Consider the following 17031-nt stretch of genomic DNA (forward strand, 5'->3'; position numbering starts at 1 on the left):
GAACGTCGTGAGTGGTGCTGAGGGTCCTCTTCACGGTCGGCTGGTTCTGAGCCGCGGAGGTGGTGCGAAGTGACGTGAGGGGCCATCTCCCTCAGAGAGGTCCGGTAGCAGCGCCTCCGACGTGAGGACTCGCAGACGAGACGGGCCCTGAAACATGACACACTGAGGTAAGGCCTGACAACTATATATTGTGTATAACTGCAGACAGACAATTTGTGGAGACAATCAGTGCAATTTTACTAAGTTAAGAAGGGGTTTTATTTTTAAACCAACTTCAGATAGGACCTCCCGACTTAATTGAACCATTTACTGTAAGAGCGGAACTATGGTGGAGGAGTTCCGTTTGATAGGGTTAACCCTAACCCTTACAACCACTAGTTTCAAGCTAGGGATGCTGTAGTTCCCTGCTACATACAGTGACTACGCACAGATTTGGCTCTTTGAAGCGGCATATCTGGGGATCCAGCGCCGCCCTGCAGGTGACTAGGCTCATAGTCGGGGACACCCTGAGAGTCACCCTGAGGGAGCCTGCAGGGAAGGCTGGGCTGCTGCCTGGCCCTGGAGTGCCCTGAGACAGACAAAATATATACATCCTTATACACAGTGTATATATCAGGGGAGGAAGAGGAGGATCGTCCTCAGTGAAATGTCAATGTTTAAAAAACATTTAAAAAGTTACACATTTTAGATACATTTATAAAAATACACAATATTGAACTGAAGGGCTACAGTAACTCAACGGCACTCTCTGTGATAGAGCTATGGTCAGACCTGCAAACTTGTCGCTTTTCTGCGACAATCGCCGTTTTTCTTGGTCAATTGGATCATTTACGTGAATCGTGTAGAACCGGAGAGTTTATTTTGGGGGGGGGGGGAATTAGCTATAGTATTAGCTTATCGTATTAGCTATAGTATTAGCTATAGTATTAGCTATAATTAGGAAATATGTATAAACTGTATATTGAGTGACCCACATGTTTATATAATAGGAATAAAACTTAAGTTGTAAAATCCTTGATAATTAAATCATGTATATACATAATATATCCTTTACAAATGTAGATTCTCAAATGTATTAGAAAAACATATGGGAAGGATATTCAAAATACCTGCTGACACATTTCGGAGGCTCGATTGGCTCAGGGCCACGGTGTAGGAAGACTTCTTGCTTTGCCCTGTGGAGAAAGATCCAGAATGATCCTTGCTGAAGAGAACAATGTATTGGGAATAGAATGTATCAGGAACTTCCTGACGCTTTGTCCTCACACACCTGATGTAGCAGAGCACCTGGACAGGGCTGTCTCAAAGTCACAAATATGAGTCTGCAGCTTGTCAACCTGCTGGAAAGCTTCCTGTTTGAGGCTTCGCTCCACTTGAAGCTGGCTTCTCACCTACGTATGGTACAGGAGACAGGTCTGTTTACTGGTATTATTACCTATCAAGGCCTCGTTCCAAGACCGCTCACACTGTCCCGAATGCAGCTTTTAGTAGTAGTTGACACAGCCGGGTGGAGAGGCCCTACCTGTTGGATATCCTTGGCGCTGCGTTGCCTGTAGAGCTGGCCCTCGCGGCAGCCCCTGTCAAGCTGCAGGCTGAGAGCCCGGAGCTGCTCCTCCCGGTCCAGCACCTCCCCTCTCAGCTGCTCCATGCTCTGCTGCCGGTAACCGTCCAGCTCCTGCCGGCCCCGCGCCTCCTCCGCTGAGCGGTGCCTCACCGCCTGGAGGGCCTCACTCTGGGACACCGAGGATGACATGGGAGTTCACCCGGATGCTTATACAGCCAGAGGTAACCTACCAAGGGGATTTGAACCTGGGTTCTTGCAGCCCTGTTTTTCAAGGTTGTGCTTATGTGGAGGCAAATGCTCGACCACTGAGATATACCCAAGAAGAGGAATAGATAAATCCGCTTATAGGAAGCATAGAAGCTGACATACAAATGCACACTAGTGTTGTGGCATTATTGAGGTGCACCAAGTCACAATAACGATTGGATAGATTAGCTTTTGTGTTATGTGGGCTATTTAGAACAGTTCGTAGTTTCCCTGCTGTAAGGCGTTGTGGATGGGAAAACTCCACCTGTTTGGCCAGCATTCTCCTGGTGTGGCTGATCTCCGTCTGACACTGTGCTATGGCCTTCTTCATGGCCTCCAGCTCCTCCTTCAGAACGAGCACCTCCTCCTCCGACATCATCTGTACCTTCAAGGCCTCTGTACGGCAAGAAATCTCCCTCTATGGTAAAAAAAAAGGAGACGAGAGACATCTTGATGTCAGCCAAGTGTCATCTTTAGGCCCAACCATCATCCTTTTCCACCAGGGTTTGAAATGATGGGTGTCCGAGACCCTCCATAGGGCTATAGGGGCCCCACATAAAAATAAAAATAAATTGCTTTGGAGGGTCCCCCATGTTTTCATGTCGTAGGTAGTGGCCAGTACGGCTTGATACAATATTCAGACGTAAATTATTGTTCAAATTCACAACATAAGATTTCTTTCAAGTTATGGATAAGACAACAAGATAGACTTCAGAATCTTTCTTGATTCTATTTCAGGGGATTTTTAGGTAATTTCAAACCCTGTTTTCCACCACCATCTCTCCTACCTGCTGGCTTTGCTGAAGCTGAGTATGTAGTTTCCCCTGGCTGACCACCGTCCTCCAGCGACCCAGGGCCTTCAGCTGGTTCAGCAGGCCCCTCAGCTGGCTGTTCTCCAGGCTCAGCTCATGGACCTCCTGCTTCTGGTCCACCAGAGCCAAAGGCCAGATGTTGTTTTGCACCCCGTATACCATGTTTGCACTTACTACCCATGCTGACGACAACAATCACTACTGCATGCTGTCTATTGTCAATTTACATTGTAGATTTAATTCAGTATTGAATATATTTTGTTATTTCCTCCAATACTGTGGCAGTGCAATTTAACCCATAGGATCACAGAAGTGTTACTGTACTGTACTCTATTCATCACATTATGGTGATAAAGAGCACCTATAGGCAGTAGTACAACACTCACCCTAATGAGTTATCATTATAGTTAACAAGCTCATTATTGAGGTATCGTCGCTCAAGTCAGTTGCTGGCCTGTGATGGTAGTCACCTTGGACTGGGTCAGAGCCAGAGCATGGTCATCTCTGGTGGAACCATACTTCCTCTTCAGCTTCACGATGCTCTGCACACCCTCGTTCCTCACCCTGCTCACAAGCTCACTCACTTCCTGGTCCATCTTCACATGATACTCATCGAGCCCAGCCTGGGATCCACAGCGATGATTTGGGTTGTCATGACAAATGCCTTCAAAGAGATTCTAATCTTTGCCTCAACAGATGGTACATTACATTACTACGTAATTAAAGACATTACTTAAAGCAAAGTGCTCAATTAAATTGTGAACATGGAAAATGATTTCAAGAGATATTCTGAAATATTATATATTGAACCGTATCAATGCTTTAAGTACTTTTTGTATTGAAAGACATATCCTCATTTGAACCGTGGAAGTAACTTTAATTATTCCTTGCCTCTGTATTTCTTGAGCTTTACTGCAGTACCTTCATTTGTATGCAGGCGGAGAACAGCTGGCGGACCAGGGAGTCGTAGCGCTGTTTGTACTTGAGGCTGAGCTGCTGTTCCAGGCTCTGGTACTGCTGCTCCAGCTGGGCGTTCTGGGCCCGTAGGGTGGACAGCTCCAGCATCATCCCTCCACACAGAAACTGGGGAACAGCACCAGGGAAAACATGGCTGTCTGTCCGCTAATACAAACAACCATGGATGTATGTTTAATATTTCAAACACGTACCTCATTGCAAGGGTTCCTTGTCAAAGTCTCAGACTGTTCAAGGTTCTTCACATCCTGAGGAAGAAGACTGTTTTTAAGATTTTGTTCAACATTTTAAATAAATAATCCAACTCTGTGTACAGTTTTGTTATTCAAGCTTTGTTATTCAAGCTTATTTACGTACTTGTTCTCTCTGGTAAAGTAGCTGGGTCTCGTGTTGCAGGATTTGCTCGTAGAACTGGGAGTAGAGGTGGAAGTTGCTCCGTTCTCTCTCCACGACAGAACATCCCAGAGCACCGAGGCATTGCTGCAGGTGAGCCTGGGAGACCTTCAGCTGAGGAATACACCGTCAGCACCTGTGTTGTACCATCCCAACTACCCCTAACCTCGTACATTCCCCCACCACCTCACACATCGAAACAATTATAAAGACATTACTGCGACAGGATTTCCAAGAACCCGATGATAAAACGGGAAAATAATGTGCTTTAGTTAAATCCAAGGTATTTGAGTCATATAGCAGGGAACACAAGTGCTATGACGGGATGGGAATGTTTCAGTGGTAAGGCATTTGCCTGCAAATCAAGACGTCCTACGTTTACATCCCCTGTACATCACTTTGGAGGAAAGTATCTGCTATAATATATCATAAGCATGATATTCCATCCATCTTTGGAGTACCAGAGGGCAGGAGAGCGAGAACACACACAGCATGGCCTCTTACCTGTCCCTCAGGTAGCTCGTCCACCTCCTCCATCAGGAGCTGGAAGAAGTTCTCCACCATCTGAGGCCTCTCCGGGGCCAGGCTGTGCTTCATGCAGGCTCTCTTCCACAACTCTAGCCATGAGAAAGAGAAAAGAAAATATGAAAAGGCGTCAAAACGAAATCACTAAAGGTTAACTAAAGTGTGTCATGGTTTACTCTACCAGTAAACTGACCAGTATGAGATGTATATTGTACCTGTGGGCAGGCCTGTGTCTTGGCGGGCTCGTTCTGACATCACCAGGTTCAGCTCCTTGGCAATCCTCCGCTGCACCTCTCGGATCATTTCACACTCTGTGCTCTCCAGGAGTCTGAGCAACTGAAACAGCAGCAGAGGGAGTGAAAAATGGCATACTAATGTACATGTTGTCATGCCAACCTGTGATATGGTAATAAATATTTATTTTATAAAAGAAATGTACACAGTAAACTATGATGTACAAATGAAATTCTGAAATTGTTGACAAATAATAACCAAGGCAGCAATGCCCCCTAAAATATATCTTTAAGAAATATACATATTCAAGTCAAACAAGATACATGCAAGACTGCAGATTACCTGCCATGTTTTCACGTCAATCTCAGAGGCTCCAGCAGGGGGCAGCAGAGGCTGGTTCTCAGAGACCAAGGCCTCGTAGTCCTTCTCTTTGCCCATTTGTTGGGCTAAAGCTCTCATGCTGGGGTATTGTATCTCAGCTCTGCAATGGCAAATCTTAGTTTCTCAAGAACAAAGTAATCTAACTGTCAAATAAACTGACATTTATTCATTTAGCAGATGCTTTTATCCACAGCGACGTACAGTACCAGTCAAAAGTTTGGACACATTTTCCCATGTGTCCAAACTTTTGACTGGTACTGTACACACACACACAAGCACACCCACAGATACACATACACACACATGCACACCTACAAATACACACACACATACACACAGGCAAAACACAGGTTGGCAAAGTATCACATTGTTCACATCACGTACAGTACAAGTCACATTTTCCCATTCCATGTGTCCAAACTTTTGACTGGTACTGTACAACAGTGCATATAGTAAGTGCTTTCGAGCAGTGGTCTTCAACCCTGGTCATCAGGGTCCACTGTCCTCTATGTTTTAGTTGTTTCCCTGCTTCAACACATCTGATTCAAATGAATGGTCATTAGCCCTATCATTTGAATCAGGTGTGTTGGATCAGGGAACCATCTATGCAGGACAGTGGGCCCTGAGGACCAGGGTTGAAGACCACAGCTGTAGATAGTTAAGGACAAAGTGCACAGTTTTAACAGTGTAACATTGGTTGGAGTGCCAAGGAATAGTTTGTCTTACATAATGCAACATTATGTAAGACAGACTGAAAATAAACATTGCTCAGAGGTAGAGCCGTTGACTGCAGATAAAGAGGTCCCAGCCCCCCTCCCCCCTGATCCGTACATGATAATGAATGAATTCCAAATGACCAATCTCAACCTTCATGTCTCATTAGAAATGAGCTTTCCATGGGACACTGACTAACCTGTAAAGCCTTGAGAACTCTCTGTAGAGTTTCACCGTATTGATCTGCTGGACTCCCAGATGTCTCCGGCCCCAGCTCTCCTTGAACCTCTCCAGCTGTTTGGCCAGCAGCAGGAAGCCCTTCAGCCTGGACGCGACCTGGATGGGCCCCTGAGGGCTGCCACCAGCTCTCCCCTCACCTCCTCCATCATGGTCCGGACAGCTGTCCGCATCCACGGACTTCCCCCGGGGGTTGTCGTCGTGGAGATGAAGTAGCGCAGCCTCCCCGCCGCTGTTTAGGACATCCTCCATGAGGAGAGACACGCCCAGGAGGGCGGCGTTGGCCTCCCGCCTCCGACGCTCGTTCAGCCCGCTCAGACAGAGCTGGAGATCACATGACCATGAGAAAGTAGGTCAGGAGATCACATGACCACGAGAGGAGACCAGTGGAGATCACATGACCATGAGAGAGTAGTATGTTAGTGAATTTTGTCTGGGGAGGAATAATCAGGTGTACCTGCATGCAGTACTCAATGGGTGGGACATCCCAGATTGCCACAGGGTGCAAACCATGGACAGTCAGAAAACATCTCCATGGAAACATTCTCTGAGCCTGGAGAAGGGGAAACTGTATGTGACAAATCCTAGTACATTACAGTCGGAGGATAGGGATGTGAGGCTGATAACCAACCTTAGGGCAGTGAGGATCCAGGGGTTGAGGCAAAAGCAAGAGGGAGGTGAGCTGATTGGTTTTCAAACTGTCACTCAACGCAGGAAGGGCGTGACTCATGTTGTCTGACACACTCTGATAAGATGCCATGTCACCAGAGGAGAGGAAGGCTTCCCTTGTAAAATGAAGAAAAGAGAATCATAAAACACAGAGATAGAAAGACAGTTAGAGAGTTTGTTCCAGAGGGGGAATGAGGGAGGTGTATTAGAGGCGGAGAGAGACACAGCAAGAGAGAGAAAAAGAAAGATGGAGCGAAAGCAATAGTCCTCTTGTTAGGTGTTAGAGGAAAGAGAGAAAAAAAGAATGCGAGACAAAATGAGACAGAGAGAGCGGCCATCTTGGGCCAGGGAAACGCAGACCGGGTGCCCCAGTCCCTCTGCTTCCTGTCCGACTCACCTGATGAGGTGTCTGACCGCCGTGTCGTACTGCAGGAGGAGCACCTGGCGGCGCAGCTGCAACAGGCGACCCACGGCCTCGGGGCTGGCGGGCTCCGAGAGACGGTCCACCTGCCTCTTCAGCCCCCACAGCTCCGCCCCTGCGGAGGTCAGAGGTCAGCTGTGGTCCAGTCACACACCAGCATTCCAGTATGATCAAGAACAGATACTGTTGCAGCGGATTATGGAATTGAAGTCTTTGATAGAAAATTGAACTAATGACCTAGTGAGAAAAGAAACCAAGCTACAGGTACGTTGTGTTCTTAGCTACAGTGATCAGGAGAGACTAGGAGAGGTGTGCATTGCAGACTGTAATAACCCCAGGCTGTACCCACTGATGCCTTCAGCTCCTCCCCAGTCAGCAGTCAGCTGAGGTTCTGGATTCTGTCCTCTCCTCCAGCTGGATAGATCTCCTGGGTTCCCCAGCCGGGCAAAGCTGACCAGGTAGTAGAGGATGTCATGAAGAGCGGACGCTATCTCCAGAGTGTGATGAAGAGCCTGGCTGCACTCCTAGAATCAGTAGAAGAAGCAGACCTTGTAGTGTATTCATAGAGCAGTAGCATACACATAAATACTACACAGTCTTGGGTTCTATCTCCCTGCTTGGGGAGGGTGTCAAGACAGGCGAAAGACACTTTGTAGCATCGTCATGTCATCACCTGGTACTTTTATGGCAACCTGGAATTTTAGGGACAAAAGCCTTGTTTGCATCCTACAGACATCACAAAATGTGTGTTTGTGACCGTGTACAAACGTCCCAGGTGGGCTAATCTCGTACAGAGTCATTTAGGGTCCTGAACATCTGGAGAGCTTCAGTGTAGTGGGGGATGAACCACAGGTTGAGCAGAGTTCTACCATCCGCCGATAACAGGCTGCGGGGTCGTGGGCGGAACGACCTGTCCACCCAGAGAAAGAAACAGTAGCAAGATCTCCTGACCAACTCTGAACAAGCTATTACAGCATGTCTCAGCTCTTTGATTAACCATGTGAAGTTTGTGTTCATGATAGAGGTGCTAAAATGTCTGTCTAGATGGCTACAAGGTTTACGTTATACAACTCTAACTCTGTGACATTGTTTTGAGTAATGTAGTTGCCCAAATAACATCTCTGACTTCCCACCCTGTCTTGGAGGTTATCACAGAGCTGTGGTACATGTATAGTACAGCTAAAGCTCAGCGTATTTCACACATTGCTCTTACCTCGGGTCAGGACATAGGCCATGCCCTGAGTCCAACTTGCTTTTTACCTCATGGGCTCGCCCAATCATGAAGTAGGACTGGCGAATGACAGGTAGGTCATCCAATAGGGAGGTTAGGCTATGGTACCTGGCGATTATCTGCCCTCTCACACAACACTCAGACATGCGGTTACTGAACCTGAGGATAACCACAACAACATAAACAAAGCAACATGATACTGTCTAAAATGACTGATCGTTGGGTTATTGACTGACATTACATTTTAAATACTTAAACAGGATATAACCACTGTAATGGTATACAGTAAAAAATATCTAGCAAACAATCTGTTTCTAAGATCAATAGAAACAAATTTAACAGCAGAAAAACATGAACTTACATTTGACAGAACTCAAGAATCAACCTTCTCTTAGCCTTGGCCATTTCCTCCTGTGGTGTAAAAGACAATGATATGACTACAGCTGAACGTAGGAATCACCGTGGTTACCACTCAGCTCGCCATCTGACTCACAGGGTTCTTCATCAGGCCTCCAGTCACCTGCTCCCTCTTGAGGAAAGAGTTCAGCATCAGGTCTCGCAGTCCCACCTTCTCCAGCTGGATGGAAACAAAGGCCTGAGCAAGCCTAGAGGGAAAAATATAAAAGTTTTCCCAACTCTCCAACTGCATTATCAACTGGAATAACAACAATCCATGATGTTTTATTGACCTTTCCCTGGCTGACCCTTGGGTTGTTGCCTTCGGTCCTGCTGGCGAGGAAATGTCAACCTTCTCTAATGAGCAGTTGGGGTCTTTTTTTTTTACCTCAGGATCCAGCATATCTGAGGGCCTGACAACATCACAAGGACTAGGGCTCCCCTGAACCAACGAAAAATAAGAAAATGAATCTTCAGGACTCCAAAAAATTGCAGTTCTGATCAGTTACACCATGGCTTAGTATACCTGAGGTGAACTTGTAAACATCTCTGCCCAATAGCAGAGACATGCCTGCTTCACAGCAGCAATCAGGGCATTCTTCTGCGTCACCTGACAGGCCAAGGTCACCTGAAGGTTCTCTATACCTGACCTGTTCATCAGCTATGCAGAGGAAGAGAAGAGAGGTACACTGTTGTTTTAACTAAGTAAGTACATCATTTTTTTGTAGAAATAAAGTCTCTCTCAATGGATGGATGGTCGGACAGACAGACAGACAGACAGACAGCTACTTTCTCCATCCCCTTTGACATGTATTATGTGTACATTTATAACTGCCTCCTCTGAGCTGAAACTGAACCGGCCTATCTGGTTCTCATCCAGCTCCTGGATTCCCAGTGGCAGGCAGGATGGAGTGTACCTGTATGAGAGTAACATTCCATATCAAGGTTCCTCACCATGTTTTCATTTGTAATTCATGTAATTTACACAGTATTTGTTCTATGTATTCATCCATATATTACTACACAGTTAAGTTGTTCAAAGTCTATGAATATCTTCTACAATTATTATTTCATAACCTATTTGAGCAATTGTAATGTGTTTCATGTAACAAGCTGTCTACCTGTCCAGAGAGGTGCTGTCCTGCAGCAGACTGGTGAGAAACACAGGCCTCTGCTCTGCTCTGTCTCTCTGGACAGCAAACTCAAACTGCACTGGCCGAATGAACAGGTGGAACTCATCAAATCCCAGCTCCACAGCCAGCTTCTTATACAGTCTTGGAGATAGGAAACACACAAGGCTATTTTTGTACTATTTCTGTTTTTATCGTGATTGGAATGCCATGGAACATTTGACTAGAATCCATAAATTTGAGGGGGGCTGTTAAGGGTGGAACAGGCCACTAGGATCTCAACTGTGCCAGATGTTCTGTTTCTGAGACAGACTCCATCAGTCGATGTCGCAGGGTGACCAGCTCCAGCAGCTTTGAGAGGATCTCCACAGCGTGGAACTGCTTCTCCTTCCCCTGGAGAACATCCTTCTCCTCAGCAGCCCTGAGGAGAGATGAGCCCAGGCCTCGCACCAGGGCGGGATCCTCGAAAAACACGTCTGAAAACAACTGAGACATAAAAAATTGGAAGACATGAACGTAGACATCGTTGCTGTGTTTGTGATAGTTTAAATGTGAGGCGGGGACACTCACATCCTTTTGAGTCTGAAAGCTGTAGGAGGCCCCGGGAGAAGCCAGGGACTCCCAGTTCTGTAGTGCCTGCTGCAGGAGTCTCTGTTCCAGGGCTACTCTGTCTGCAACGCCCCTGGGGCTGTGGAGATGGCAGAGCTCCGCATGGGCCAGGGTCAGACCCTGGTACACGTCAGCGGCCAGACAGAGGGAGGGGTGGACCTCCAGCAAGAACACACTCATCAGCGCAGGACTGCAACCAAAGAAATCCAAACAAGCGTAGGAGAGAGAGACAAACACATGTGAGACACACACACAATAAATTTGTGCAATATCCAATAGTCTTTGTCTTAGAATGGTTAGAGGTACTTTACTAAACATACAATCACTGAGTAGGACTTACTTGTCGCCACCCAGAGAGACCAGATATTTGGGGACATAGTTCTGCGGAAGGCCGTATTCATCCACAGTGCCTCTCTGACCCTCTCTCCAAACACGATGAAGGTACTGACGCTCTTCATCAATCTGTTATTTAAGTTACAGACAAAAACTGAATATGCCTCCAAGGACAAGTGGAATCTGAGAGAAACCTGAATCAGATGTATTTTTTTTTTTATCCAATAGCTACCTGGCAGTCCAAAATAGTTTTGATGAGTTGCCTGTGGGTTTCAAGGCAGAGTATCTCATCTCTGTATGCTTGTACAAAGTACTCTGAACCCAGGTCCAAATGAGGCTTTCTGTGCATGATGTCTGTGATGACCTGGGCCAAAGCAAACCTCTGCTCTGATCCTGCAGCATGCTGGTAGGCCTCAAAGTAGCAGTTCAATACCTGAAAATGAAAAGAAATCGTGATCTAGTATACTTATTATACCAAAGAAGTCACAACTAAAGAAGACTGCACCTGTATTTTGTTTTCCAGAAAGTCAGTTTTGCACATTACGTTCATCATATTAATCCCACATGTGAATAGTGAATTGACACTGTACAATAATGAAATGAGCATAAGATGATCACTGCTAAAGCTACTTATAAAGTACCTGTACTTTGCTCTCCAAAAAATCAGCTTCACACGTCCACAGGTCTAGAAGGACAGCCACGCGGTCGATGTCCATTTCAGCCTGAGAGGAGGAGTCTGCTCCAGAGACATACGACTCCTCCGATCTGCCACCTGGCTCTCGCCTGCTGCGCTGGATGTAGAAGGAGCCCAGCAGCAGCAGCGTGTCCCCCAGCTCCTCCAGGTCCCGCAGGGCCACGTCGTAAACCACGTAAAGACCTCTCTGGTCCTGGGTGTGAAGAAACCTCTCCTCAGAGCAGTAGAAGTCATTAAGGTTCTCCACCTCTGGGAACTCCATGAATTCCGAGCAGTGGACCTGCACTCGGAAACAGAAGACATTTTGACTGAAAAAGATTTGACGAAATCTTTAAAAGATCAATATTTTGGGGTCCAATCAGTGTTTCAAGTAGCATTTCCATGGCTCACCTTGTAGTCAACAGGGGTGTTGTAGCAGTAGTGCAGAGAGTCCAGGCCACCTGGTAACCCATCCCCTCCTCTGACAGCGTTCATCCAGCCTGTCTCCTCCGCACTGGCAGACAGGCCACCTCCCTCCACGCGCAGGCCAGCTGTGTCAAACGTCAGGGTCCTCTCCACGGAGCGTAGGTAGTTCAGCAGGCCCAGGCACACACGCTGGGAGGACAGGCGGAGACCAAGGGAGGCAGGGTGGTTGACAGGGAGCTACTACTGTATAATAGCATCCTAATGTGCTGATGGAATTACCTGAACTTAAATCACTGCAAGTGTTTTACACACTTTTCTTAATCCTTTCAAATAAATATATTTTCATATAAACTCCTTAAACGTTTTAGTGGTGATGTGCACTTTGTACTCTCCCAGGGTTGCTTGTCAATACATTTCTACAACTCCAACTCCATTTCAAAACTCCGTTTGAAGCCATCAGAGGCATTGCCACGTTGAAATGTGTGACTGTGAACGCTGCCCCTCCTGACCTGCAGCTCCCTGATCTTTAGGTGGCGGAGAAAGAGGAGGGACAAGTATGCCCCCCGGGTCAGAACGGGGTCGGAGCTGGATTCCTCCTGGATCTCCTCCAGCCCCAACAGCTGCCTGCTGTCCATGTAGTTGTAGCTGTGAGGGGAGAGGGGAGAGGAGGAGGAAGAGAAGGAAGGGAAAGGAGGAGTAGGCGGAGAAGAAGAAGAAGGAGGAGGACAGGTAGAAGGACGTGTATTAAGGGGATAGCCAGATACTTGTTTAGGCTTTAAGAGTTGGGAGTAAATATGATTAAAAGCGACTTTCATTGAAAGAGACTCATTACAGCATGTTACTCTTTCTCCCATTACAAAGTGCCGTCTGAACAAACCTTTCAGTTGCTTTCTTCACTGCAGACGGCCTGCTCTTAGTGCTGCTCTGGTCCTGTCCCCCATTGAGTCCATATCTTAGTAGACCCCTGTCTTTCACACTGGAGTCCTGGGGGGGGGGGGGGGGGGTTATTCTTTCTTTCAGTATTGACTAATTTAGGCAGTGTTTGAATAGGTCTTTGGGGTCCCCTAAGCAAAGCCTTGTTCAGGCATGGAACTTGGGCAGCGCACATCTTGCTCATCAACTACACCTGTGTAACGTCAAGCCTACAGGTCCATGTCCGATAAGTCAGTAGTAAAAATGCCACATGGATACGTGTACGCTCACCCCCGGTCGTTGTATTATTGTGCTGCTGCCGCCCTCCACCATCCCCATCTCCCCTGCGCTGTCAGTAAATTACTTTCCATCAGGGGAATTTGTACTCTAATTGCTCCCTTATGTACATCCACTCTGCCAAAGTCTACCCATTTCCATGTCTATGGCTATCAATAAATCATCAAATCAATACGTGAGTGTCTTGACTGAACTGAACTTAGGCGCAATCCAGGAATACCTTGTAGAAAATGTATTTACCCCCGTAATGTAATGCTCAATGTAGAGAGTTACAACAAAGTGGTACATGCCTGTAGGAGATGTGCGGCGTTGTAGATGCTGGTCCAGATCTGGGAGAGGTATGGTTCTCTACTGGGCTGTGGGGTCAGGGGTTGAGGGTTTGAGACCAGGGCAGCATGGTCCTTCAGGGCATCAGTCAGACACTGCTGATCAGACACCTGGAGAACCCAGACAGAGGGTTACAGAGGGTTACAGTGGGCCACAGTGAGTTACAGAGGGTTACGGTGAGTTATGGAGGATTACATGGGGTTATATTGGGTTACTGAGGGTTACAGTGGGTTACAGAGGGTTATGGAGAGTTACAAAGGGTTACATGGGGTTAAAGGAGGTTACAGGTGGTTAGATACAGGGAAGTCTGCTTGGATGCAAGTGTAAAGAGAGAAGGTTTGAGAGACATTACAGTATCATACTACTATCATACCTGAAGGAACTTGCTGTGCATCCAGAGTAATTCATCTACAGACTTAAGCTCCTTCAGCTTTGTGACAAGCTTTTGTTGCCATGGATCTCGTCTGGGCTTCAACTGTTTGTGGAGAGACATGTTCATGTCTTCAAAATCATCCACAGCCCTAAAATACGGTAGGAACTGATCAAACTATAAGTTGACCAGGAAACATGCGAGCAACATGACGTGGTCTCTCCACACCTGGATGAAGGAGATCCAGTTGGCTTCCTTCATGAGCGCCATGCTTGCCCTCATCCTTCCCCACTGGCTCTCCGTGGCATCAGTGCCACCGTACACCAGAAAGGTCTTCATCTCCTCTTGATTCTTGAAGAGAGACCTGAACTCCCTCGACACCTGTCAGAATTTTTTTTTTTTTTTAAAGATCTGTGGTAGAGTCAACATCAAAAACCCTCTGAAGGAACTGCAGTCCTACAGATTCTTAGTGTTTCCCCACCATGCTGAAGAGCTCCATCTCATCTACAGGGGTTTTGATGTTGAGTGTGTCGTAGGGCAGTTTGAAATATGAAATCAGAGACTGGAGCTCAAGGCGAAACTCCTCCAGTTTAAACGTGTGAAAGGGAACGTTATTAACCAGGTCTGGACACTCTGAAAGTACAACCCAACAGCATTAAAGTTATACATTATGTTTTCATAAACATTGCATCACCATTTAAGTTAGATTATAGTTTCACAACCATTGCTTTTGTGCAATTTAACTCTTAATTTATTGAACCCCAGTTCAGTTTATTGATCGAAAAATGAATTATTCCTGATTTCCAGTTCAGGTTTTGCTCTCGCTCTCTGAAAGCTGTGTTATCTGAGTTTGGACAGATGTGCTGGAAAATGAGGTCAAACCCTGTCCTGTCGTCCTCTTCTCTCTTTCCCTCCTGTCACATGCTGGGAGATGGTATAAAACCTGAAACCAGAACAGAATTTGCACTTCACCATACAGGACAGAATACACTGTGAGGTTTATTAAATGTATTAGATGTCATGTGTATGTTGAGGTAAATAGAGAACACCGACTTATTTCCTTGTCACAGAGATACCTCCTTCTCAACCATCGTAGCCAATCTAATCAAAACCAGTTCCAAATCACACTACACCTGCTTCTGTTAGCCCCCAATAAAGAAAAGTTCTAAACAATGAAATAAAATGGAAGACAGAACAACACTACACCAGTGTATCCAAGTTTCTCAGACTGGGTCTTCTCTCTAGGTTGAATATATAATATACACATATCCTATATTGAAGCCTGCTTACTCTCAGGAAGCTGTGGATGGTTTTGAGCGAGTGGAGATGGCACACGAGCCAGCTGAGGTAAACGTTGACATCCTCCCTGGTGACCACAGTGATGGGGCTGCCTCTGCCTGAGAGTAGCATCTCCCTGGAGGCTGCCAGTCTGTGTGCCCGCTGGACTGCGTCCTCATACTCTCTCACCAGGTACAACACCTGCGTCTGGGCACCAAGCAACCAAGCCAACAACAACAACAAAAATAATGTACATTTCAATTTAGTCATTTAGCAGACTTTGTTATCCAGAGCGACTTACAATAAGTAAGGGTACTTCGTATGGTATCCTACCAGTGTTGGTCTAGTTGCTCGGTATAGCAGTATCAATAAACCCTCTATTTCCAGAGAAAACGCAATTCTGAACTACAGCTAATGTACTGTTAAAACAATCCTTTTTATTTTTGTTATCAATGTTGTTATATCATGTTATTTGAGTAGTCACATTATTTCATACAACACTACCCTGCGGAGATTAGCTATAACCTTAACTGAGAAATACAATGTAAAGTAACATTGACTTAATGACTATTAGGATATGTGAATAGTTTATAGCATATTACCTTATATGTAGGATACAGCTTCTCAATGACGTGAGAATGCCGACTGAACCTCCTCCACCTTAGCATGAGAATGTACTTCATCTGGGCCAGTTGATAGGATCGGTCTACATAAAACTGACCAACAAAACAGGAAGCGACAAATTATGATAATGTCCACAGCAAGGGTATGGTTTTGTTTTTAACACTGGTGTGGACAAACATTTTTAGCCCCAATATGCTAACACTACCATTAACTCGGTTGCTAAATGGTCTTTTGACATTGGTGGGGGCATATCTCTACTGTTTGCCCCTAAAACTACCTCTAAAGTGTTGGCACAGATGTACATTATCTGTCTGACTGCAGACACACATTCCGATAGAAGATGCTATAGTTTTATTCTATGGTGTTAAGAGATGTTCAGTATGTCAGTTTGATTGGCTGTCAGTATGAGCCTACACTCTGTCACCTGGTGCAGGAGTAGAGGCAGGCTCTCAGGTGTGTACTCCAGGCTGAGACAGCTCTCCAGCTCCCTCTGCATAACCTCAGCCTGGGAACATGCCGGCAGGCCCAGGGACACCTAACACACCAACGTTAAAACTGTATTGTCATAAACACTTGAAGAACAACTAGGCCAACTAACTTTGAGTTTTGCAAAATTCTACTAATATATGCCTATGATGTAGTCAACATTTGCCGATTTTCTGGACCAAGAAAAGTAAGATGTGAGGTATTTCTTCCGAATAGGTATTGTTACTGTCTTTGGACATGAAGTCCTTTGAGACACTGCGTGTAAAGGGCTATGCTATTGAAACAACTGAATGTGTTAACCTGAAGGCACCTCTTCAGGAGCTGCTCTCTCTCTCTGCGGAAGTAGGAGACATCTTTTGGAACTGGCACTGAACTGAAATGAAAATAACAACTGGTGAAGGGTCAAACTTGAACATGTACCAATGTTGCACACTAAAAAAATAAGAATATTCTGTTAGCAATATCGACTTATTTAGCTAATAAGAGTATTATACATTTGGGACACACCTGAAAGATGTCGAAGGTGCTCCAGACAGCGGAATTCCACTTTGCTCAATCTCTGACCTAAGCGCTGCGAGTTGGACAGATAGCTCCTTTTCCATCTGCTCAACCCTGGCTGTGGAGGACAGTTTGTACACCTTGTCCGTAAACATGCTTCAGCTTTTGCACCCAAACCCTTTCGCAGTAAATAGTAAAACCTCCGGCTTGTTGCTCAGTATCCAAGGAGACTGTGCGCATTTCAAGTGGGTTTCTGTTCCCCTTGTTGAG

At 46.0% G+C, this 17031-nt stretch overlaps 1 protein-coding gene across 1 annotated transcript; it reads right to left on the reverse strand.

The window, feature by feature from the left end:
• Nucleotides 1–30: 30 nt before the first annotated feature.
• Nucleotides 31–16922, reverse strand: si:ch73-242m19.1. Its single transcript, XM_047047566.1, has 45 exons — nucleotides 16771–16922; nucleotides 16564–16636; nucleotides 16202–16312; nucleotides 15756–15869; nucleotides 15166–15360; nucleotides 14758–14818; nucleotides 14357–14508; nucleotides 14104–14256; nucleotides 13879–13980; nucleotides 13469–13615; nucleotides 12847–12953; nucleotides 12479–12614; nucleotides 11955–12158; nucleotides 11512–11844; nucleotides 11103–11303; nucleotides 10878–10999; nucleotides 10499–10727; nucleotides 10212–10414; nucleotides 9920–10072; nucleotides 9622–9715; nucleotides 9325–9459; nucleotides 9092–9240; nucleotides 8896–9007; nucleotides 8764–8813; nucleotides 8385–8561; nucleotides 7964–8081; nucleotides 7521–7695; nucleotides 7148–7286; nucleotides 6713–6866; nucleotides 6539–6634; nucleotides 6044–6405; nucleotides 5092–5230; nucleotides 4731–4851; nucleotides 4495–4607; nucleotides 3955–4104; nucleotides 3792–3845; nucleotides 3544–3705; nucleotides 3093–3245; nucleotides 2599–2733; nucleotides 2076–2228; nucleotides 1523–1732; nucleotides 1271–1391; nucleotides 1110–1175; nucleotides 429–568; nucleotides 31–147 (listed from the first exon to the last, which is right to left on the reverse strand). The coding sequence occupies exons 1-45, from the start codon at nucleotides 16914–16916 to the stop codon at nucleotides 31–33; spliced, it is 6537 nt and encodes a 2178-aa protein (XP_046903522.1). The 5' UTR covers nucleotides 16917–16922.
• Nucleotides 16923–17031: the final 109 nt, after the last annotated feature.

The sequence above is a fragment of the Hypomesus transpacificus genome, chromosome 3 (genome assembly GCF_021917145.1).
Source record: "Hypomesus transpacificus isolate Combined female chromosome 3, fHypTra1, whole genome shotgun sequence".
Taxonomy (NCBI): domain Eukaryota; kingdom Metazoa; phylum Chordata; class Actinopteri; order Osmeriformes; family Osmeridae; genus Hypomesus; species Hypomesus transpacificus.

Excerpts from the sequence above, each read along its gene's own strand:
- si:ch73-242m19.1 (XM_047047566.1), bottom strand. The coding sequence starts at position 16,916 with ATGTTTACGGACAAGGTGTACAAACTGTCCTCCACAGCCAGGGTTGAG. Across the intron at positions 6,867-7,147 it reads GCGGTCAGACACCTCATCAG|GGAAGCCTTCCTCTCCTCTG; the intron begins GTGAGTCGGACA and ends TCATTTTACAAG. Across the intron at positions 4,105-4,494 it reads ACGAGCTACCTGAGGGACAG|CTGAAGGTCTCCCAGGCTCA; the intron begins GTAAGAGGCCAT and ends TGTATTCCTCAG.